The 24,232-nt window shown below is 48.4% G+C and overlaps 1 protein-coding gene across 1 annotated transcript; it reads right to left on the reverse strand.

The window, feature by feature from the left end:
* Positions 1-984: 984 nt before the first annotated feature.
* On the reverse strand, positions 985-24,029 carry LOC147100687 (sphingosine-1-phosphate phosphatase 2-like). The gene is made up of 5 exons (XM_085967197.1): positions 23,725-24,029; positions 19,113-19,271; positions 10,403-10,582; positions 6,227-6,316; positions 985-4,157 (listed from the first exon to the last, which is right to left on the reverse strand). The coding sequence occupies exons 1-5, from the start codon at positions 23,938-23,940 to the stop codon at positions 3,615-3,617; spliced, it is 1,188 nt and encodes a 395-aa protein (XP_085823323.1). The 5' UTR covers positions 23,941-24,029; the 3' UTR covers positions 985-3,614.
* Positions 24,030-24,232: the final 203 nt, after the last annotated feature.

Consider the following 24,232-nt stretch of genomic DNA (forward strand, 5'->3'; position numbering starts at 1 on the left):
GTTTGATGGGACAGTGTAGAGGGAGCTTCACTCTGTATCTAACCCGTGCTGTACCTGCCCTGGGAGTGTTTGATGGGACAGTGTAGAGGGAGCTTCACTCTGTATCTAACCCGTGCTGTACCTGCCCTGGGAGTGTTTGATGAGACAGTGTAGAGGGAGCTTTACTTTGTATCTAACCTATGCTGTACCTGCCCTGGGAGTGTTTGATGGGACAGTGTAGAGGGAGCTTTCCTCTGTATCTAACCCATGGTGTACCTGCCCTGGGAGTGTTTGATGAGACAGTGCAGAGGGAGCTTTACTCTGTATCTAACCCGTGCTGTACCTGCCCTGGGAGTGTTTGATGGGACAATGTAGAGGGAGCTTTCCTCTGTATCTAACCCATGGTGTACCTGCCCTGGGAGTGTTTGATGAGACAGTGCAGAGGGAGCTTTACTTTGTATCTAACCCGTGCTGTACCTGCCCTGGGAGTGTTGGATGGGACAGTTTAGAGTGAGCGCTCCAATCTGGATTTATTCATTCAAAAATGTACCCAGGTGGATTAAGGGGAGCTGTCCCACTGACAGTGACTGCTCTCAGCAAGGAACACCTGGCTCACAGTCAGTGCCAATCTGTACTGACACACACTTCGATTTCTTTCACTGAAGCGGCCCAGAAGCCGTGCGGTACAGCGAGAAGGGGGGGGGGGGGGCGGAGCAGGTTAACTCGCATTCTGCGTGACGGGTTGTGATATTGCACCATGTACATTGGGGGAGCTTGTTTGAGTGTCGAGGCCCAAAATCCCAGTCATTCAGACAGAAGTTGCGATTCTTTCCCCTCCCTTCCGCTTGCCCCTACACACCACATGCACTGACTCTGAGTGTCGGGCCCCTGCGCAAGAAGGCAGCTATACTGGACCCGGTGCAGACAGACTGAAGGCACAACAGGACCAGCATATGCTTCATTGATGTCAACTCTAGATTTAAAAAAAACACACACAATCCACAATTTTCTTTGCATATTTTTTTTAAATCGATGATTCAGCAGCAACATAAACACAAAGACAGCAAAACTCACATGAAAGCAACTAAATTCCTGCCTGCGAGCTGTTCCTCACTGTAATTTGTCAATGGAGTGACTGATTTAACGGAGCCAAGAAAAACCCTTTTAGAATTCTGTAAAATGGGAGTGAATGGGAAGGGGCTTGGTCCACTGGGATTCCATACAATGGGAGTGAATGGGAAGGGGTTCAGTCCATTGGGATGCCATACAATGGGAGTGAATGGGAAGGGGTTCAGTCCATTGGGATTCCATACAATGGGAGTGAATGGGAAGGGGCTTGGTCCACTGGGATGCCATACAATGGGAGTGAATGGGAAGGGGTTTGGTCCACTGGGATGCCATACAATGGGAGTGAATGGGAAGGGGTTTGGTCCACTGGGATGCCATACAATGGGAGTGAATGGGAAGGGGTTCAGTCCATTGGGATTCCATACAATGGGAGTGAATGGGAAGGGGTTTGGTCCACTGGGATGCCATACAATGGGAGTGAATGGGAAGGGGTTTAGTCCACTGGGATGCCATACAATGGGAGTGAATGGGAAGGGGTTCAGTCCATTGGGATTCCATACAATGGGAGTGAATGGGAAGGGGTTCAGTCCATTGGGATTCCATGTAAGCGGAGCTGATGGGAACGGGTTCAGTCCGTGGGGATTCTGTACAATGGGATCGAATGGAAGGTGTTTGGGGTTAATTGGGAATTAATGGGAAGGGGCTTGAATTCCATATTTGAATTTGGTTTTTTTTATTGAAAGTTCACTGTGTGAGGGGACATTCCCTAATGCTGGGGTAATGTAAGGGAACCCGAGTAATCACACTGGACCTGGATTGAATAGGATTCATGGCAGTCACTGTAGTCTTAAAGTGTAACGCAAATCTATTTAATGGTCTCACTTGGGTTATACCAGACTAGGTGCGCTTCCCATAATTACACTCAGCCTACCTGGGCTAATTCATGAGATTGTCCAAGGTTACAAGAGCACATCCTAACATCAGGACACATGCATAGAATGTGGGGATCTTTCAGATTTGTGTAATCTTCATCCTTGTTTACTTCATTGTGCATTGTAACTGTGATAGGGCATGTCCGTATTTTCTTGGGCTCTGGGTTGCAGAGGCTGATCACTGAGCCCTCTTTGTAACCCCTATCACCTCCAAGCAATACCCCTCTGTCATGGTGCCCCATGTTTAACCTCCACCTGACCCATACAAGGCAAATGGCACTGGGAGCAGGGACTTTCTACACCAGGAGTTCCCACATTTCTGGCTCAGTCAAGTTTTTAAAAAATCTTTTCATGGGATGTGGGCGTCGCTGGCAAGGCCAGCATTTATTGCCCATCCCTAATTGCCCTTGAGAAGGTGGTGGTGAGCCACCTTCTTGAACCGCTGCAGTCCGTGTGGTGAAGGTACTCCCACAGTGCTGTTAGGGAGGGAGTTCCAGGATTTTGACCCAGCGACGATGAAGGATCGGCGATATACTTCCAAGTCAGAATGGTGTGTGACTTGGAGGGGAACTTGCAGGTGGTGGTGTTCCTGTGCGCCTGCTGCCCTTGTCCTTTTAGGTGGAACAGGTCGCGGGTTTGAGAGGTGCTGCCGAAGAAGCCTTGGCGAGTTGATGCAGTGCATCTTGTAGATGGTACACACTGCAGCCACGGTACTCCGGTGGTGGAGGGAGTGAATGTTTAAGTTGGTGGATGGGGTGCCAATCAAGCAGGCTGCTTTGTCCTGGATGGTGTCCAGCTTCTTGAGTGTTGTTGGAGCTGCACTCATCCAGGCAAGTGGAGAGTATTCAATCACACTCCTGACTTGTGCCTTGTAGATGGTGGAAAGTTCTGGTGTATCTGTGAAGACCTGTACACACAGTCAGGTGAGGTCTACTGGCCTCCTGCTGAGTGGGTCTAGTCGCAACTGGTTGGGTCCAGGGAAGCGAAGCAGCCTAGAACCCTGAAGAGAAGTATATTTATTTCTAATTTTGCTGACACCCCCCCCCTCCCCCCCTAAACATTAGGACATGGCCAACGATGGAGAAGGGCCTGGGCACCCTCCCCTCCTCAAGTGACAGACAAGTTCCACAGTCTCTGGCTAGATAGGAGCCAAAGATGGGCCCCCGCATAGTGGCAACCAGCCCCGTGCTCGTCATCCCAAGGAATTACAGCCCCATTCTCCATCGAATGGTCTTTGTTGGAACTTCCACTGATAATATTTAAAGAGGACACTACAAGCAATCCAGGCAGGGAGCCATCAAACCGATTCACAGTAGACTCAAGTAGGAATGAGCCATCTCCAAGAGAGCTGAACAGCGAGAAGTTGGAGTTAGCTCAATTGTTCCTACACACTATACAAAACCAACAATTGGACAACAGTAAGAGGGGAATGTCGATCCCCTGCCAGAGAAGTTGCAGCTTAGCTGGTTGAGGAACGTCACAATTGAGCATTGTCCTACCATCCCTCAGATCGATGACTAAATCCAGGCTGAAGCCAAAGGCCAAGTTGGCCGAATTGATGCAACCTTCAGTGTGCTACGCTCTCCAGTAACCCTTACTGCCTCAATCATCAATATACATCTATCAGTAACAAGGTCAAAGTGATAAATATCTATGCACTGCCGGGCACACTGCAAGTCCAACAACTCCGAGGCAACTATACGTAATGTACTTGTAGGGGACTTCCACCCTCAGGAGTTTCCGAGCCTCCTGGTCTCCAGAGGAAACTCCAGCCAATCTGCAGACGAGAGCCAAGGCTACAGACTTTATAGCCTGCCGAGCGAAAAACACAATCACGATCCCGATGGCGAATCGGGCACCCATCCTGCAGAATAATCCAGTCGAGAGCGAAGGGATCTTGTAGGGTGGGGCTGACAAAGGTTCTGGGACGAGGTCCCACCGATGATTGATCCAGGTGGCCACAGCAGCCCCACCGCCAGCGCTGACTATATTGGTGGTGTCTCCCCGTGCTGTACTCCAGTGATCCAGCTCAGGGTAGTATATAGACACCAGGAAAGACAGCAACAATGCTAATATAGGAGCAAAGCAGTTCTTCATCTGAAAGGCTTCAATGGCATCCCAGAAAGGGTAGGATGCAGCCACCAGCACAGCAGTGATTGCAACTCCACATAGCACATCCTGAGGAAGAGAAAGGGCGGTTAGTTCCAGAGGGGCCTGGGTACAACCTTTAAAACATCAATTCCTCACCAACCTTACATTCCATACCTGGAATGGAGAAAGAAAATATCATCTAATAAGGAATAAATAGTAAAAAAAAACCAGGAGGATTCAGACTTAAACTAGAAGTTGGGAACTTTGATTCAAGTCATGGAGATCAGTCCTGAATGCACAACATTCTTCTCCAGATACAAAAGCAAAATACTGCAGATGCTGGAAATCTGAAATAAAAACAGAAAATGCTGGAAATACTCAGCAGGTCAGGCAGCATCTGTGGAGAGAGAAACAGAGTTAACGTTTCAGGTCGATGACCTTTCGCCAGACACTCTGACGAAGGGTCACAACCTGGAACGTTAACTCTGTTTCTCTCTCCACAGATGCTGCCTGACCTGTTCAGTATTTCCATTCTTCTCTAGACCTCATTTTCTCCCCGTCTCTCCTGAGGATATGAGGCTCTAGTTTGGGTACAGGTTCCATGACACCCTGCGGCACCTCACCCGAGTGGCCATCCTCCATGTGTGACCCCCCCCTCCCGAATGGTGTCGGCAGGGTATTTGACCTGGGAGGGAATCACAACCGAGCCTGATCTTTGCCCTCACCCCACGTTCACACACACTTACACTTTCCAGGGCAGGCTACTGGATGGCAATGTGGTGCAGGAACCCTGGCAGATTTCTGCCCTCCCAGTTCAGGCTCAAGTGCAAATGTAGCAGCATCTCACTCAGCATAGATCGGGCATCGAACCAGTCACCCTCCTGGTCTGTGTGGCTCAGTTCCGAGTTAACAGCTGGGCTATAGAGGTAGTGTCACCACTGCTGGCTCACCGTTGGTTCTGGTGGAAAGCCCTACAATTCCTAACCATTCATTAACAATCCAGTCTCTGTATAGAGATCCAGTTTTCAATGTCGTAGCTTGTCCTGCAGCTAAAGAAGTGCATGGTCTTGGATCGAGATAACAGCAGATGCATTTAATGAATAGACGTCTTTTATAACATTGCTGCTTTAAGCTGTTAAACACCCAGCAGTAATAAACACTTGGAGATAGGCACTGTGTGCCAGTATTGACCGGAGTAAGTCAACAAACCCGAGGGTGACTGAAATGTTGGAGAGGGTGAACTGTTTGAGGCTCTCAGTCACTCCTGCAACCCCTAGGGTGGTGCCGAGATTCACTGTTTGCAACCCACAAACCACAATCATTTTATTAGAATTAAGATTGACTTTAAAAAGCATGCCACCTGCTCTTTGGCACTTCAGTACATTGGCCACTTGTTGCTTTTTATCATTTGTTCTTGGGATGTGGGCAAGGCTGGCAAGTCAGTATTTACTGTCGATCCCTAGTTGCCCCGAGGGGGTTAAGAATCAACCATGTAGTGTGTGGGAGTAACGTGGAGGCCAGACTGGGTAACAGTAGCAGGTTCCCTTCCCTGACAGACTTTACAACAATCTGGCAGCACAAATTGCCAGATTGATTGAACTCAATTTCACAGTTTGCCATGGTGCGATTTGAACTTATGACCTATGGGTTCCTAATCCAGTACCAGAACCATTAGGCTACTGTGGGGAGAAGGTGGGTAGGTGGGGTTGAGGGATATGGGGAGAAGGTGGGTAGGTGGGGTTGAGGGATATGGGGAGAAGGTGGGTAGGTGGGGTTGAGGGATATGGGGAGAAGGTGGGTAGGTGGGGTTGAGGGATATGGGGAGAAGGTGGGTTAGTAGCTTTAATCAATCAAAACAAGGGGTTTGTTGAGTTTACGGGACTTTTCCGATATTTTGGTTGTGACCGTTCCTCGGACCTGTGCTGAAAGGTATGGGCCTGGAATGTTAACCTCCCATTACTCTTCACAGGTGCTGATGCACCAGTTGTGTATTTCTGGCATTTTCTTTTGTTATTTCAGATTTCTGGGATTTGTTTTTATTTCCTGTTTATCTGTTGAATAATCAAGATCATTTCCCTTTAAAGCAAAACCCCATTTACTAAAACCTTTGTCATTGACCCTAGTGTCGTGCAGCACACTGCCTGTTCCTGACTTACCAAAACCGTATGCATCCCTGTGTAAATACGGCTGAGGGAGACCAAGGTACAAATAGCCACAGCTAGCAGCAGTCCCAGCTCACAGGGGTACTGAAAAAAGAGATGCAGAGTAACTTAACTGAGCAACATGTTAGATACAGAGTAAAGCTCCCTCTACACTGTCCCATCAAACACTCCCAGGGCAGGTACAGCACGGGTTAGATACAGAGTAAAGCTCCCTCTACACTGTCCCATCAAACACTCCCAGGGCAGGTACAGCATGGGTTAGATACAGAGTAAAGCTCCCTCTACACTGTCCCATCAAACACTCCCAGGACTTGTATAGCATGGGTTCAATACAAAGTAAAGCTCCCTCTACACTGTCCCATCAAACACTCCCAGGGCAGGTACAGCATGGGTTAGATACAGAGTAAAGCTCCCTCTACACTGTCCCATCAAACACTCCCAGGGCAGGTACAGCACGGGTTGGATTCAGAGCATGTTTAATACTTCTCGGATTCCATTTTCCTCAGAGGTCTGTGCTAATGAAGTGGTTTCAGAATACACTTTGGCCCTAAGTAACTGTAATGAGAGTGGGTTGTTTGGGGAAGTATGAATGTAATCCTCGGAATCTAAAACAATGAAACCACGTTTAACTGCAAACTCTGCAATTGATCCTGAGAGGCTCAGCAATGTGTGTTCCAACTCTGGCTGTTCAGTACGACTCCAGTAGTCCCCAGTCAATGTCACAGCCTAATCCCATTCCTTGTATCTTCTTGTGTGAAATAAAGATCTCAGTACAGACACAGCTCCCTGCTCTGCAATGCCCCAAGGCTATCAAATAATTTTTATAACCTAAGCACACAGTTCTTCACGAGGAACTGCACCTGTGACCTTTGAACGAGAGGAGCATACTGCAGTGAGACCGACTCTAACACTACAAGAGCAAAAACACTTCCGATAAAACCCAAGGCAATATCACAGAGTAGGCGAGGGTGGGGCTGGGCTTTGATGAATTATAACTCCGTTTTCCAAATGGAGCTTGGTATAAAATCAAAGCTGTGGTGATGATTTGTGGTTCAAGCTGCTGATTTAGCGCTTGGAGTTTTCACTGAATCGGAGGGCCACACAAGAACCAACTTACTCTGATAGTATTGAGTGTACAGGTCCGCAGGTCTCGCCCCAGTCACAACTCAGTAAAAGCACTCGAGGATCACCCACAGGCACATCCTCAATTTGCCATGAGTCTGTTTCGCGTCTCATTGTGGCTCAGTTGGTAGCACCCTTGCCTCTGAGTCAGAAGGTTGTGGGTTCAAGTCCCACTCCAGGGACTTTAGCACAAAAACTAGGCCGACACTCCCGGTGCAGTACTGAGGGAGTGCTGCACTGTCGGAGGTGCCGTCTTTCAGTTGAGACATTAAACCGAGGCCCTGTCTACTCTCTCAGGTGGATGTAAAAGATCCCATGGCACAATTTCAAAGAAGAGCGGGGGAGTTCTCCCCGGTGTCCTGGCCAATATTTATCCCTCAACCAATATTAAAATGGATTATCTGGTCATTTATCATATTGCTGTTTGTGGGAGCTTGCTGTGTACAAATTGGCTGCCATGTTTCCTACATTACAATAATGTATAGAACTCCAAGCAGGGAGAGAGTGTCCAGTAAAACCGTTATCGCTGGAGAGAAACTGTGAGCAGAAAGGACCTGCTTTGTTATTTATAGGTTGATTGTTTGGATAATTGTTCATCTGCCTTTTTCTGTCCGAACTGTAGTCAGAAGTGGAGCGGACTGACACAGTGGAATGCCTGGGCTCCAGAGCTCAGTGATCCTGGTTGTCAAAATTCCTTTTATGATACTCATAGTAGTAACTGATTAACCAGATAGGGAGTCACTTACACAGTAATTAGATTTTATCGAGCTTGGAGATGACCTTGCCAGTTTTTTTAAAAGCTTCTTGGCAGCTCTGATCAGGAAACACCTGGTTCCAGTTACTGTCTTTTTAAAAGATGTTCTTCCTTCTTTAGGTTCCTCCATTCTGGTGCAACAGCCAGGGTGAGCAGGCAATGTGAGTCCGGATCGCAGACAGTGTACAGGCCCCCTCTATCCCTCTCACACTCTGTGCTTATATTGTGTGCTTGTGTGGGTAGGTGTGTGTGGGTAAGTGTGTGTGTGTGTGTAGGTGTGGGTAGGGGTGCGTGTGTGTGTAGGTGTGGGTAGGGGTGTGTGGGTAGGTGTGGGTAGGGGTGCGTGTGTGGGTAGGTGTGTGTGTTTGGGTAGGGGTGTGTGTGTGTCTGTGGGTAAGGGGGGGTGTGTCTGTGGGTAAGGGGGGGTGTGTAGGTGTGGGTAGGGGTGTGTGGGTAGGTGTGGGTAGGGGTGAGTGTGTGGGTAGGTGTGTGTGTTTGGGTAGGGGTGTGTGTGTGTCTGTGGGTAAGGGGGGGTGTGTCTGTGGGTAAGGGGGGGTGTAGGTGTGGGTAGGGGTGCGTGTGTGTGTAGGTGTAGGTAGGGGTGTGTAGGTGTGGGTAGGTGTGGGTAGGGGTGTGTGTGTTTATTTGTGGGTGTATGTGTGGGTAGGGGTGTGGGGGTAGGTGTGCGTGCGTGTAGGTGTGTGTGTGTGTGTGTGGGTAGGGGTAGGGGTGTGTGTGTGTGTGTGTGTGTGTGTGTGTGTGTGTGTAGGGGTGTGTGTGTGTGGGTAGGGGTGTGTGTGTGTGTGTGTGTGGGTAGGGGTGTGTGTGTGTGTGTGTGTGGGTAGGGGTGTGTGTGTGTGTGTGTGGGTAGGGGTGTGTGTGTGTGTGTGTGGGTAGGGGTGTGTGTGTGTGTGTGTGTGGGTAGGTGTGTGTGTGTGTGTGTGTGTGTGTGGGTAGGGGTGTGTGTGTGTGGGTAGGGGTGTGTGTGTGTGTGTGTGTGGGTAGGGGTGTGTGTGTGTAGGTGTGTGTGTGTGTAGGTGTGTGTGTGTGTGTAGGTGTGTGTGTGTGTAGGTGTGTGTGTGTGTGTAGGTGTGTGTGTGTGTAGGTGTGTAGGTGTGTGTGTGTAGGTGTGTGTGTGTGTGTAGGTGTGTGTGTGTGTAGGTGTGTGTGTGTGTAGGTGTGTGTGTGTGTAGGTGTGTGTGTGTGTAGGTGTGTGTGTGTGTAGGTGTGTGTGTGTGTGTAGGTGTGTGTGTGTAGGGGTGTGTGTGTAGGGGTGTGTGTGTAGGGGTGTGTGTGTAGGGGTGTGTGTGTAGGGGTGTGTGTGTAGGGGTGTGTGTGTAGGGGTGTGTGTGTAGGGGTGTGTGTGTAGGGGTGTGTGTGGGTAGGGGTGTGTGTGGGTAGGGGTGTGTGTGTGTAGATATGTGTGTGTGTAGGTGTGTAGGTGTGTGTAGGTGTGTGTGTGTGTAGGTGTGTGTGTGTGTGTAGGTGTGTGTGTGTGTAGGTGTGTGTGTGTGTGTGTGTGTGTGTGTGTGTGTGTGTGTGTGTGTGTAGGTGTGTGTGTGTGTGTAGGTGTGTGTGTGTGTAGGTGTGTGTGTGTGTAGGTGTGTGTGTGTGTAGGTGTGGGCAGGGGTGTGTGTGTGTGTGTGGGTGGGTGTGTGTGTGTGGGTGTGGGTAGGGGTGTGTGTGTGTGGGTGGGTGGGTGTGTGTGTGTGGGTGTGTGTAGGTGTGTGTGTGTGTAGGTGTGTGTGTGTGTAGGTGTGGGCAGGGGTGTGTGTGTGTGTGTGGGTGGGTGTGTGTGTGTGGGTGTGGGTAGGGGTGTGGGTGTGGGTAGGGGTGTGTGTGTGTGTGGGTGGGTGTGGGTAGGTGTGGCCTGAGACCCAATTTCTGAGGAGACTTGTGCCTCCCTGTTCAGGCACGCGCTGGACACGCACCAGCGGTTATGTGCCCGAAACCGAGCCTTAACGAATTTCTACCCCCCCAGTTTTCCCCTCTCTGACCCAGGGGTACTGAGGCCCAATTATGATGCTCCAACTGCTGCCCAGGCTGAGATTAGCTCAACGGGGCTGTAGTGTATGTACCTTTAAGAGAGAACGACTTTTACAGCTCCTGTATACTGGATTCACTATTGTCTGTTTCGCGCCGCAACCCCCCAATAGAATATCTGATGTGACATTGCCGGGGAACAGGGTAAAAAAAACTTGAAGCTGCCACAAGAACCAAGACAGAGAGAGTTGAAGTTCCATGACAGCCATCCCAACACTCAAAGACCAAGGAAGAAATGAACTCCACCTCACCTCGTACCTGTTCATCGTGGCCAGGAGGAAGGTGAAGGGGATAGCAGTGGCAGCCATGGCGTGAGTGGAGGGCATCCCATACTCTGCATCCACCCGCACTTCAAGCTTGACCACCGGCGGTGACGGAGGCCTCGGCCACTTTAAGACATCTTTGGAAGCCTGTCCAATGTACATCACAATCTAAAGGAAGAGAGAAGACAAGGAGAGAAGGGTCAATCTACTGTAAACTCTGCCTATCCTTCTCACCTTACAACTAGCACCATTCAACCCTGACCTGCCACATTCTCCAGATTTCAGGGCTCAGTACAGCAGGAACCAGTGTGCCTTTGAGCCATTTATTACTTATCCCTACTTATCCTTATAACCTTAGGTTCTGCTCTGAACCAGATATTTACCCGGTTCTTTTAAGAGGAATGGCTTGACTCAGCATTAACTCAAGGCTATAAGACTCTTGCTGAAAATCGTTGTCAAACCCTTAATTTCACTCCAGGCCTGGTTAATTTTAAATTTGCGTGTTCTGGTTTTAAAGTCCAATTTAAGCTGTAGCGTCAGCGTTGTGTGTACCTCTCCTTCTCCTTCGCCTTCTGTGCCGAGTGACACATTACAGGAGAGATGTGATTGCACTAGAGAGGGTACAGAGGAGATTTACGAGGATGTTGCCAGGACTGGAGAGGTTTAACTATGAGGAAAGATTGGATAGGCTGGGGTTGTTTTCTTTGGAACAGAGGAGGCTGAGGGGAGACTTAATTGAGGTGTATAAAATTATGAGGGGCCTAGATAGAGTGGATAGGAAGGACCTATTTCCCTTAGCAGAAAGGTCAACAACCAGGGGGGATAGATTTAAAGTAATTGGTAGAAGGATTAGAGGGGAGTTGAGGAGGACATTTTTCACCCAGAGAGTGGTGGGGGGTCTGGAACTCACTGCCTGAAAGGGTGGTAGAGGCAGAAACCCTCATCACATTTAAAAAGTACTTGGATATGCACTTGAAGTGTCATAGCCGATAAGGCTACAGACCAAGAGCTGGAAAGTGGGATTAGGCTGGAGAGCTCTTTGTCGGCCGGCACGGACACGATGGGCCCAATTTTGTGGATTGTGTGGGAAATGGTCGGAATCCCCGGAATGTGGGGTTCTGACACACAAAAAAATGGGTCAGCCAGCTGCACGCAATTTTCCCTCAAGTGGCCAATTAATTCCCAGCGTGTGGGCAGCCTTGCTAATTGTCCATTTCCAGTCAGGAAGCCCCACAGTATGATGTCATCATTCGTGGTGCTTTCAAGGTCCACAGCAAGCATTGCTTCCTCTGAAGGCTTCCAAACGAACCATACAGGATGGCAGAGGAGCCTGTAGCAGCTGTGGCCAGTGCCAGACCCCGAGCTGCCTCCAAATTCGACGAGGCTTCACTGCAGGCATTATTGGATGGGGTTAGAGCCCACAGGGAGGTCCTCTTCCCTAGGTCAGGCAGGAAGAGGCCTCCCACTGAGACCAAGACTGCATGGATGCAGGTGTCAGCAGATGTCAACTCGAATGTGCATGTAACCGTGGCATCACATCTCTAACTCCTTCCTCTACTCCCCCACAGGACCATCCAGAGCCCCCGTCACCACTGTGGAGGAGGAAGAGGCTGTGCAGCCAGACTCCTCAGGGGAAGCTGCAACCTCTGAGGGCACAGCATCAGCAGAAGTAAGCGCACCCAGCACCAGCGCAGACACTCACACCTCGGGGGGACCTTCGGGACATAGAGTAGTGTTGTCACCTGGTGTTTCACAGCTCACAAGTGAGCCTCAGCAGATTCTGGAGACAGGGACAGCAGTGGAGAGTCCTCGTCGGAGGACGCAGGACTCTGCCAGCTCAGCTCAGCTGCACTGCATGTCGACCCTCTGCCTCTGGGTCCATCCGCAAGAGAAGAGGTGATGGATCTCCATGCACAGATGCAGGAGTCTCTGGCAGGTTTTATCTCCAGGGTCACTGCGAGTGTGGAGCGAATGGAGGAGTCCATAGTGACCATGAGCAGAGCCTTTGTGGAGTCATTGGCGCATGAATGCATCACCATGGAAAGGTTGGCAACCTCCATGCAGGAGATAACTCGCCAGGGTATGGAAAACATGGTGAGTGCTCATAAGAGAATGACATCTCTTGAGGAGCAATGGCCATCTATTGAACAGAGAAACCAGACCTTCATGGAAGTCCTTCTGAGTAGGACTACCAGTGCAGATACGGGTCCCCATGGCCCCCTAAAGCGCAGCAAGGTGGTCTCAAGCCACTTCCAAGCGCTGGCCTCTTCTGGCCTGTGCAACGTCAGGTGAGTGAGCAGCAGCCTGGTGCTCATCATGCTGTTCCTGGTTCTGCTACTGCCGCCTCTGCTGCTGGAGATCCTCTAATGGCAAGAAGGGAAGGAAAAAAAGGCGTCCCATGCTTCTGGTAGATGCCTCCGTGATGGTGCCGAGCGGTGCTTCCCAGGAGATCACATTGGAGAAGTGTGTGAGGCTCCAACCTTCCACAGATGTGCCTAAGCCTTGAAGAAGTAGCCCCAAGCCTGCAACAACAAGGTCCTTCAACATACAAATGCTGTCCCTTTAAATCGCAGCTTTCCCGAATGACCTGCAGCTGAGAGCAAGGAAGCCGGCAAGTTTCACGCCAGCTTTCATCAGCGGGGTTCCCCGCAGGCGTGTTTAGCGTGGGGAACCCCTGAAAATAGCAAGGGCACCCTAAAATGGCATTAAACATGCCAATAATTGGTGATCAGGGTCCCGGCGGGCGGTACTGATTCGGGTCGCGGAGAAACGGCGGTCCGAAAGTCGGACGGGGCGGGGAATCAGGCGGGTGGGGTCGCGACCCCCTATTTCGGCGCTTTTCGGCCCCCGCCCGACGGCTGGCAGAAAATCGGGGCCGATGGGTTGAATGTTCTCCTTCTGTGCCATAAATGTCCATGATTCTATGACACACCACTCTCGCATCCAGCAGATTCACTCTGCCTTGTGTCTGTAACAAAGACCCTTTTTACTCGGGTGGGGACCGCCAACATTCCGGGATTGGCCTGGAGTCTCCAGAAATTGAAGATTAATATCCAGGACACTGCCGCCAGCTAAAAGAGGGAGAAAAATCATTGGGGCAATTTTAAAAAAGTGTGGTTTTTTTCCATTTTCTTTGTATATTAGTTATAAAAATATTGAAGGTGGGAGATGTTTGACTGACAGCCAAGAATGGATTATGTTTATGTTCCCTGCCGCTGTCTATTCTCCACTGCCTCACTTTGAAACTTAACCAGGCATTAACCAGGGGGATTTGAAGGAGGGGGGGGGCACAGATTATTCTGCACCCATCCATGTGCGAGTTGCATTTCATATTCAACTCTTAAACTCGACCATACCACGCCAGTCTCCGAGGAGGATCACAGAGGAGCTGCACCTGTCTCACACCCAACGGGGCAAATAAATCGCCGGCTCGCCCCCACCCCACCCCCCAGACAAAGGAATGGAACGGTCCAGTATGGAGCCCCCATCACAACAAAAGGAATTGGAGGCATCATCAGCCAATCCGAGCCTTCCTTCCTCGATGCGGAAATTTGTACGGTGCAGAACGCACATCCCCAGAGTACAATGTGGGCATTTTACTGGTGACCAGAAAAAAAAAGTTGTAACCACCCACGTCTTCAATACAAGATGTTCATTTAATCACACAAGATCATAAGGTAACTGCGGACAGGGAAGACCATTCAGCCCATCTCAAGCCCCGCATCCCGAGAGATCGCAAGCCTCCGCCACTGTAACATCCAATTATTTCTTAAATGGTTCCTCCATGACATATCTGGAAGTTTATTCCATGTGTTGATCAACCCCTCTGTGTGAAGGGGAATTTCTTGATATTAGTCTAAAAATGACCTTTTACTAGTTTGAACCTGTGTCCCCGAGTTCTACTCCCGCAATGTAATTTAAAGTAATATGCTGGAATTACCTTCTCCAATCCTTTAACTATCTTATGCACCTTTCTAAGATTACCTCCTCCTCAAGCTGAACAGCCCCAATCTTTCCCCAAATCTCAGACCCCTGACACAAGCAATCAGCCTTGTGGCTCCTCTCTGCTCTGCCTCCAGCACTCAAAGGGCTCCCTTGTTTTTCAGTCACCAGAACTAGATGCTCTCTCTCCCCAGAAAGCTGTTGGGGCTAGGGGTCAATTGGAAAAAATCAAAACTGAGATTGATAGATGCTGCCTGATCTGCTGAGTATTTCCAGCATTTTCTATTTTTATTTCAGATATACAGCACCCGCAGTATTTTGCTTTGGTGTGATACATTTTTGTTAGGCATGGGTATTAAGGGATACCTAGGGTGGGTGGAGTTAAGCTACAGATCAGCCATGATCTAATTAAATAGTGGAACAGACTCGAAGGGCTGAATGGCCTCTTCCTGTTCCTATACTCCAAGATGTGGTCTGACCAGATCACTATACAGTGTGACCTGTACAAGCTGGAAAGTAGCACTGTTAATAAGGGATGAGATCGGTATGGTAGAGATAAAAGATCTTGGCTCGGCAGATCGTGATGTAGAACTGGAATCAGTTTGGGTGGAGCTAAGAAACAGCAAAGGGTGGAAAACATTGGTGGGAGTTGTGTATAGGCCACCAAACAGTAATGGTAATGTAGGGCACAGTATCAAGAAATTAGAAGTGCATGTAACAAGGGCAATACGGTAATTATGGGGGACTTTAATCTACATATTGACTGGGCAAATCAAATTACCACTAATGGTGTGGAGGACAAATTCTTGGAATGCATGCGAGATGGTTTCCTGGATCAGTATGTGGAGGAACCAACCAGGGAACAGGTTATTTTGGATCTGGTACTGTGTAATGAAAAAGGGCTTATCACTAATCTTGTGGTAAAGGGACCTTTAGGGACAAGTGATCATAATATGATTGAATTTTACATTAAGTTTGAGAGTGATGTAGTCCAATCTGAAACTAAGGTCTTCATCTAAACAGAGGAAACTACAAGGGTATGAGGGTCAAGTTGGCCATGGTAGATTGGGAGACTACACTAAAAGGTATGATGGTGGTCATACAATGGCTAACATTCAAGGAAATAATGCAGAATTTGCAACAAACATATATTCCTCTAGGGCCTAAAAACCCAAAAGAAAAAGTGATCCAACCATGGCTAACAAAAGAAATTAAAGCTAGTATTAAGTCAAAGGAGGAAGCTTATACAGTAGCCAGAAAAAGCAGTCAGCCTGAGGATTGAGATCTTTTCAGAAATCAGCAAAGGGGGACCAAGAAATTGATAACGAAAGGCAATTTGGAATATGAGCACAAACTAGCGAAAAATATAAAAACGGATTGTAAAAGCTTCTATAGGTATGTAAAAAGGAAAAGACTGGCGAAGGTAAATGTAGGTCCTTTACAGTCAGAGACAGGAGGATTTATAATGGGGAATGAAGAAATGGCAGAGAAATTAAATAAATACTTTGTTTCTGTCTTCACGGAGGAAGACACAAAAAACCTCCCAGAAATACGAGAAAACCAAGGGTGTGGCGAGAATGAGGAACTTAAAGAAATTACTATTAGTAAAAAAAAACAGTACTAGCAAGATTAATGGGACTAAAACTCGATAAATCCCAAGGACCAGATGACCTACATCCTAGGGTTTTGAAAGAGGTGGCCATTGGGATAGTGGACGCATTAGTTGTCATCTTCCAAAATTCTATAGATTCTGGAACAGTTCCTGCAGATTGGAGGATGGCAAATGTAACCCTGCTATTTAAGAAAGGAGGGAGAGAGAAAACGGGGAACTACAGACCTGTTAGCCTCACATCAGTAGTTGGGAAAATGCTGGAATCTATTACAAAGGATGCAATAACTGGGCACTTAGAAACTAATAGTAAGATTGGGCAGAGTCAACATGGATTTATGAAAGGGAAATCCTGTTTAACAAACCTATTGGAGTTCTTTGAGGATGTAACTAGTGGAGTAGACAAAAGGGAACCGGTAGATGTGGTGTATTTGGATTTTCAGAAGGCCTTCAATAAGGTCCAACACAAGAGGTTGGTGAACAAAATTAGGACACATGGAATTGGGGGTAATACATTAGCATAGATTGAGAATTGGTTAACAGACAGATAACAAAGAGTAGGGATAAACAGGTCTTTTTTAGGATGGCAGGCTGTGACTAGTGGGGTACCGCAAGGATCGGTGCTTGGGCCCCAGCTATTCACAATCTATATCAATGATTTGGATGAGGGGACTAAATGTAACATTTCCAAATTTGCTGATGATACAAAGCTAGGTGGCAGTGTCAGTTGTGAAGAGGCTTCAAGGGGATCTCGACAGGCTCAGTGAGTGGGCGAGAACATGGCAGATGGAATATAATGTGGATAAATGTGAAGTTATCCACTTTGGTAGAAAAAACAGAAAGGCAGAGTATTTCTTAAATGGTGAAAGATTAGGGAATGCAGATGCTCAAAGGGACCTGGGTGTTCTTGTACATGAGTCACTGAAAGTGAATGTGCAGGTGCAGCAAGCCATTAGGAAGGTAAATGGTATGCTGGCCTTCATTACAAGGGGATTTAAGTACAGGAGTAAAGAAGTCTTACTCCAATTATATAGGGCCTTGGTGAGACCACACCTGGAGTACTGTGTACAATTTTGGTCTCCTTACCCAAGGAAGGATATACTTGCCATAGAGGGAGTGCAACGAAGGTTCACGAGATTGATTCTTGGGATGGTGGGACTGTCGTATGAGAAGAGATTGAGTAAACTAGGCCTGTATTCTCTTGAATTCGGAAGAATGAGAGGGGATCTCATTGAAGCATACAAAATTATTACAGGGCTTGATAGGGTGGATGCTGGGAGAATGTTTCCCTTGACTGGGGAGTCTAGAACCAGGGGCCACATCCTCAGGATAAAGGGTAGGCCATTCAGGACTGAGATGAGAAGAAATGTCTTCACACAGAGGGTGGTGAATCTTTGGAATTCTCTACCCCAGAGGGGCTGTGGAGGCTCAGTCATTGGGTATATTCAAAACAGAAGTTGATAGATTGCTGACTAGTAAGGGCATCAAGGGATATGGCGATAGGGCTGGTGAATGGAGTTGAGGCAGAAGATCAGCCATGATCTCATTGAATGGCAGAGCAGGCTCGAAGGGCTGAATGGCCTACTCCTGCTCCTATTTCTTATGTTCTTATGTGACCATTACCTCCTCTGATTATTTGAGCTGTGTGTAGCTCAACACTATATTGACTTTGTTGATTGCAGCTTTGCATTGATTTGGATATGTGCAGCATCACAACTTGTATCTTTGGTTTAGACTGACTCAATGTGCCGAGTCTGGAGATAAACTATTTTTCTTCTGCAGCTGATAGTGATCGTGACCCATTCATGAAATATCTTGGTAAACTAGTTCTGCACCAGCAGGGATTATTGTGTGGTGAAGGTGCAGATCTCCGTAATTAAGTGAGGCAAGTGTAAACATATACTACCAGAAAGCACCATTTCAGGAGGCTTAAATAATTGGGTGGAGACCCAAAGCATAAGGTTCTGGTCTCCTGCAACACCGCACCCTCCTGTTCCAATTGTGCAATCGCCTTAAGCCTGGCAGACAGCCAAACATTCTCTTCACCTAATCATTGCTATCGATCAGCTGCTGTGGCACAACAGCAAAATACTGCGGATGCTGGAAATCTGAAATAACGCCAGAAACCCATTTGCCAATGAGTCACTGGTACGGGAGATTCTCTTCAAGTCAATACCCTCGTTGATAGGGCACCCATTGGCTGGTGTGTGCTGGGCTCGGGCAATTGAAGCATCTGGGAGACAAGTTCACGCACCACAGGCTCCTCAATCCAGACACGTCTGCCGTGTTCTGACATCAGACGACCACGTCCAATCTTCAAGGCCCAAATAAACTGCTTTTAAGAGATTAATGAGAAATAAGGACGCCTCTGGGGCCCAGTTGATAAATGCACCACCTGATGTGGTACCAAGGGAGGTGCCCACGTTCAATCCCTGCTCTGTGCCCAGGCAGCTGATCTCAGCCACAACAGCAAGAAGCGGAGCTCCAGAGTCCTGGGTCTGAGGTGGGGGGGCAATCAATCCGGGTTCTGGCTGCTTATTGCCAGCTATCAACCACTGATGCACAGTCCAATAGCCTCCTGGCACACATGAAGGATAGCCACTTGAATGAGGCAATGGATGGATACCAGTACCTATGCAACATCAACATTTAAATAGCGCCTTTAACACAGTAAAACGTCTCAAAAGGCTTATACAAAAGCAAAATACTGCGGGTGCTGGAAATCTGAAATGAAAACAGAAAATGCTAGAAAGGCTCAGCAGGTCAGGCAGCATCTGTGGAGAGAGAAACAGAGTTAACGTTTCAGGTCGATGACCCTTCGTTGGACAAAGGGTTATCGACCTGAAACGTTCACTGTTTCTCTCTCCACTGATGCTGCCAGACCTGCTGAGTATTTCCAGCATTTTCTGTTTCTATGTCCCAAAAGGCTATGTCCGACAAAATTTGAGACCGGGCCACAGAGGGACCCCAGTTAGAGTGAATTGGACACGAAAAGGGGAGAAGAAAAATAAATGAATAAAACGTTTTAGCACATTGTCCTCATTGTCCCAACCCCCCCCCCCCCCATGAAGGGTCTTTTCAGCCCAGATCTTTGTCATTTCAGTGTCACCCTCCCCCCCACCAAAATATACAAATTAAGTCACTCACTGCCCAGATATTGATCACTCTCCGAGCTACGTATGGGTCAATATTCCAGTAGCAAAAAGGAAGGAAGGTGATGTAAAAAACCTCCTGGCCCAAGGTGGCAGCAAACAGGAAGAGGTAGTAGAGGAAACGATTCTCAACCTTGTACTTCTTCCGCGGAACCTAGAGGAATCGCACACACAATATTGTTAGCGGGGTTTGAGGAGCGCTCCCTCAGGTGCTGCAGCATGCAGGAGCAGAGACCGAAAGGGACTGCCGGACTTTGTAAAACACAACGTAAACATATAGAAATATACATGTCTATCCACCCATCATGTTGTAAGAATGGTTACCTAGTGTGCATTTCCTGGCTATTACACTGCAAGAGACATACCCAACATTCTGGGTCATACTTCAAAGCATAGCACAAAGGAACTCTCCAGGAATACCAAATATCAGAGCCAGGATGTCTCCAGCCTGTTAATTGGCCTCTAAGAACTCACCCAATGTACCTAATTAACATAATTAGACTTTAAGGGTCTTAAAGGGTCACACACGTCTACTTTAATGTTCCTATTCTTTTAAATATTACATCCTCCGAGTTACCACGAGAAGCACCATGTTAGTAATATGATAATAGAGTAATATACCACCCCAATAATAGAGGAATAACTCTCCCCATCACTCCTCCCCAATCACCCACTCCATCCAAACATCTCCTCCTCCAATCACTATGTTGAGGTAATTGCCATCAACCTGGTTTCTTCCCGCCCCTCCCCAAAGGTGCTGCCCTCCCTGGGGTCCAGTTCCACAGGTGCTGACCAACCCCCAGTTCCTTGCTAAGTTATCATTCTTCATGTGTGAATCTGCGAGTGTTGGCAGAACATTCAATCATGAGAAACCCAACACTACCCTCACTTGACATCCACACGTGCACTTTCCAGCAGGGCTCACTGACATTGGAACCAGGATGTCTCTGGTGGATTTTTTCCTCTCCATAACTCAGAGTCCCAGCTTAGACCAGCTCTCAACACGGACGGGTAGTGGGACCGGTCCGCATGGCTCAATGCCACAGCCAGGCTGTGCTTTCGCCCCATGACACCTTGACTGACACTTTAAAAAGCAGACTTCCATTGATTTACCGCTTTTCACGACCTCAGGGCGTCCCAAAGTAATTAAATACTTTTGAAATAACAACAGAAAATGCTGGAAAAACTCAGCAGGTCAGGCAACATCCGTGGAGAGAAATTTCAGTTGACGTTTCGGGTCGAACCCTTCTTCAAAACTGGAAAGAAAAGAAAATAGATCGAAGGCAGGGCTGCGATCGGACAAAAGAAGTGAAAGAAACAAAAGAAGTAAAAGAGCTAGACGAGATGGTAATAGGCTGAGATGAGGTGTAAAGTGTACTGGCAGGGCAAGAGATAGCTGCCAGGTGTGAGAGAGAAACTAAAGGAAAGGGGGGGGGGGAAGGAGTGGAAAAATTACAAAAAAAAATGTGTAATGGGGGCCGAGGTTATGATCTGAAATTGTTGAACTCGATATTGAGTCCGGAAGGCTGCAGAGTGCCTAATCAGAAGATGAGGTGCTGTTCCTTGAGTTTACGTTGAGCTTCCGTGGAACAATGCAAGAGGCCAAGGATGGTGAGGTCCAAGTGGGAATGGAGCGGTGAATTAAAATGACAGGCGACCGGAAGCTTGGGGTCACCCTTACGGACTGAACGGAGGTGTTCCGCAAAGCGGTCACCCAATCTGCATTTGGTCTCCCCAATGTAGAGGAGACCGCATCGTGAGCAGCGAATACAGTATACTAGATTGCGAGAAGTACAAGTAAATCGCTGTTTCACCTGGAAGGGGTGTTTGGGGCCCTGGACAGTGGGAAGGGGGGGAGGTATCGGGGCAGGTGTTACATCTCCTCCGCTTGCACTTTTGAAGTGTAGTCACTGTTGTAATGTGGGAAACGTGGCAGCCAATTGCTGCATAGCAAGCTCCCACATACAGCAATGTGATAATGACCAGATCCTCTGTTTTTAGTAATGCTGGTTGAGGGATAAATATTGTCTAGGACACTGGGGAGAACTCCCCTGCTCTTCTTCCAATAGTGCCATGGAATTTTTTTTACATCTACCTGAGAGGTCAGATGGGGCCTCGGTTTACCATCTTATCCAAAAGATGGCTTCTCTGACAGTGCAGCACTCCCTCAGTACTGCACTGGGAGTGTCAGCCTGGAGTTTGTGCTCAAGTCTCTGGAGGACCAACGACCTTCTGACTCAAAGGCAAGAGTGCTCCCCACTGAGCCACAGCTAATATTATGTATATTAATGCAGTGTCTTCAAAACATTTAGATTCTTGGCAAAGCTTTGTGTGGACAACAAGGCTTTAAGGGGAGACAGAATATAAAAGAGTATTGACTCCAGGAAAGCAGTATCACTTCATAAACCAATAAGGCAGTGTCAAAGATTTTGAATATATGTCAGCGGGAGTTAGTAACACATGTAGACTCTTCCACTCTTAAAAGAGTCTCTGTGTTTATAGAACATTTACAGAAGGTGTGAGAGGAGATCTGATGCTGTATATAGGCTGGTACTTCACCCCACCAGATTCAGATTCAGATTTATTTGCCATATGTAACAAGTACAATGGAATGCTTGTTCCCCGTAGGGACGCATCAGCTATACATACAGCGCCGTGTTCAGAGTCAATACAATGGCTTCCAGTGGCAGTGGGAGCACGATGTCCCTCAGCCGCGCCGTCCTCCTCTTCACTGTGGCCTCCTCCTCACTGTTGCCGGCTCCACGTGTGGTGGCCTGCTTCTCCCGCTCTGGCCACCATGCCCGGCTCCCCTCCTCCCATCCGGACTGCGAGTTACCCGAAATGGAGCTGCCGGCCGATGTGCTGCAGCATGTCGTGAGTCTGCTGCTGCTGCTCGTTGCGCTGCGCTCCTCTGCCCGACTCGGCCAGGCAGTGGTGGAGGAATCCCACACTTCAAGCCTCATCAACATCAAGAGTCCATGTGCACCTTCAGCAGAGTTTAATGAGATCTGAAGTGACTGAGGTTCCTCTGTGCTTAGACTCCTGTCTGCCACCCCAACCTTGTCTGTGCGGCAGATTAAATCAGATTCCGAGCCTGATAGGTTATGTCAGCACAGTGAGCAGGTTATGTCAGCACAGTGAGCAGGTTATGTCAGCACAGTGAGCAGGAATCTGAAAGCATCTGACTATAACAGCCCTGTGATTCAGTGGGTCACACCCTCGCCTCAGAGTCAGAAGGTTGTGGGTTCAAGTCCCACTCCAGAGACTTGAGCACAAAATCCAGGCCGGCACTCCAGTTCCAGTGCTGAGGGAGTGCTGCCCTGTCGGCTGTGCCGTCTTTTGGATGAAATGTTAAACTGAGACCCCATCTGCCCTCTCAAGTGAACGTAAAAGATCCCATGGCACTATTTTGAAAAAGAGCTGGGGAGTTCTCCCCGGTGTTCTGGACAATATTTATTCCCCAACCAACATCACTAGAGCAGATTATCTGGTCATTATCACGTTGTGGTTCGTGGGAGCTTGCTGTGCATAAATTGGCTGCCACATTTCCTACATTACAACAGTGACTACATTTTAACAGTATGGTGATGCCTTTCACTGTTGAATAGACTGTTGACACTCAGTATCTAAATTTGCAATGAAGAATAGCTACTTGGGTGAGGTACCAGTCGTGTCATCATAGAATGGAGGGTTTTACAGGACACTTTTACTCCAGAAAGGGAAAGACATCAAGGGATGTGGATCAAAGGTGGGTAAATGGAGTTGGGGTACAGGTCAGCCATGATCGAGGGACCGAATGGCCTATTCCTATGCAGATGCTTGATATAAAATCATCCCTTAATCATGGTTCATAAATTTCCTGAGCTATATAAACGTATCAGGGAATTATGAAAAGGTTTTGCTAAATTTCTCTATGGTAAGCAGCTTGTAACTAGAGACAGTGCGGAATAGGAACAGAGATTCTATATCAGACCCCCATAGATCAGACCCCCATAGATCAGACCCCCATGATCAGATCAGGCCCCTGCAGATCAGACCCCCATAGATCAGACCCCCACTGAGTCAACTTTTTGATCGAATGTGACTCAACTCCTCCAATGAGTAAAGCATTGTCTGGAGTGATACTGAATCACACAGCTCTCAGGCCGAGTCCCTGGTCGGTGTGGAGTTTGGTGATCTGAGCCAGGGGGAACCCAGCACAGGAAGAAACAGCAAGAAGGAAATAGAGAAAAATAATCATCCTGTGCGGGTGCTGCACGACTTGTGATATTGAAACCTGGCTCCGTGGGGCTGGGTGACACACCAGCTCTGCTATTCAAACACAGAGGGCGTTGCAGTTTCCGCCCACAGCAGACAGTGGTCAGGAGCAAGAACCCTGGCCGATTTCCCTCCTCCCTAGTGCTGGGCACTGAGGCCAATGTGAGGCACACCTGTGTGAGTTGAGCTAACCCAGGGCAGCCTGGCTGTTGGAACCTGGGCCCTCCTCCACCTGTACAGTTTAGTACAAGGAGGATATTGTATAACAAACTTGATGGATTCCAAAGTCCAGGGCTAGCCCTGCCTCCCAGGATCTGAGTAAAGTCACAACATTGAGGCAATACACTCACCGGAGTCCCCGAGACCGTGCCGTTGGTTTCAGAGTTGACATGCTCTCCCCTCCATGCAGTGTGTGATCGGGGTGTGGAAACTGGCTGTGCCTGTCTGTCCGCTTCAGGGAAGGGTCGAGGTGCTGATTTGTCCTCTGAAAGCAGGCTGAGTCCGCAAAGACTTTGAAACTGAGCCACCAGTTCCGGCCCCCGGAGTTTACTCAGCAAACCGGGCATGTCAAGAGCAAGAGCTGTCAGGCTGCTGGGGTGGGGGGCAATGGAAAAGGACCGTCAGCTGCCGGGAGGCTCACCTGTAAAACCTGGGGTTACCGGCACAGGTATCACGTGCACAGGTATCTGACACCTGCCATTGGTCTCCAGGGCTGAGAGGGCGGTGTCAGCAGCCCATGATTGACAGTTAACAAGGACACAGCGGCGAATACAAGCGCAAAGTCCACCCTCAGAGAGCCAACCGTGTTTGAAAGGTCACTTTGAGAGCCAAGCCCAGTGCGCAAATTCTACGGGGACG

Source organism: Somniosus microcephalus, chromosome 25 (genome assembly GCF_052327205.1).
Source record: "Somniosus microcephalus isolate GS21.2 chromosome 25, FLI_Smic_1.0, whole genome shotgun sequence".
Lineage (NCBI taxonomy): Eukaryota > Metazoa > Chordata > Chondrichthyes > Squaliformes > Somniosidae > Somniosus > Somniosus microcephalus.

Coding starts and splice junctions, on each gene's coding strand:
- LOC147100687 (XM_085967197.1), bottom strand. CDS start 23,940: ATGCCCGGTTTGCTGAGTAAACTCCGGGGGCCGGAACTGGTGGCTCAG. Junction 19,272..23,724: donor GCACGGTCTCGGGGACTCCG/GTGAGTGTATTG, acceptor CGATTCCTCTAG/GTTCCGCGGAAGAAGTACAA. Junction 10,583..19,112: donor GAGTGATCAATATCTGGGCA/GTGAGTGACTTA, acceptor CTCTTCCTTTAG/ATTGTGATGTACATTGGACA.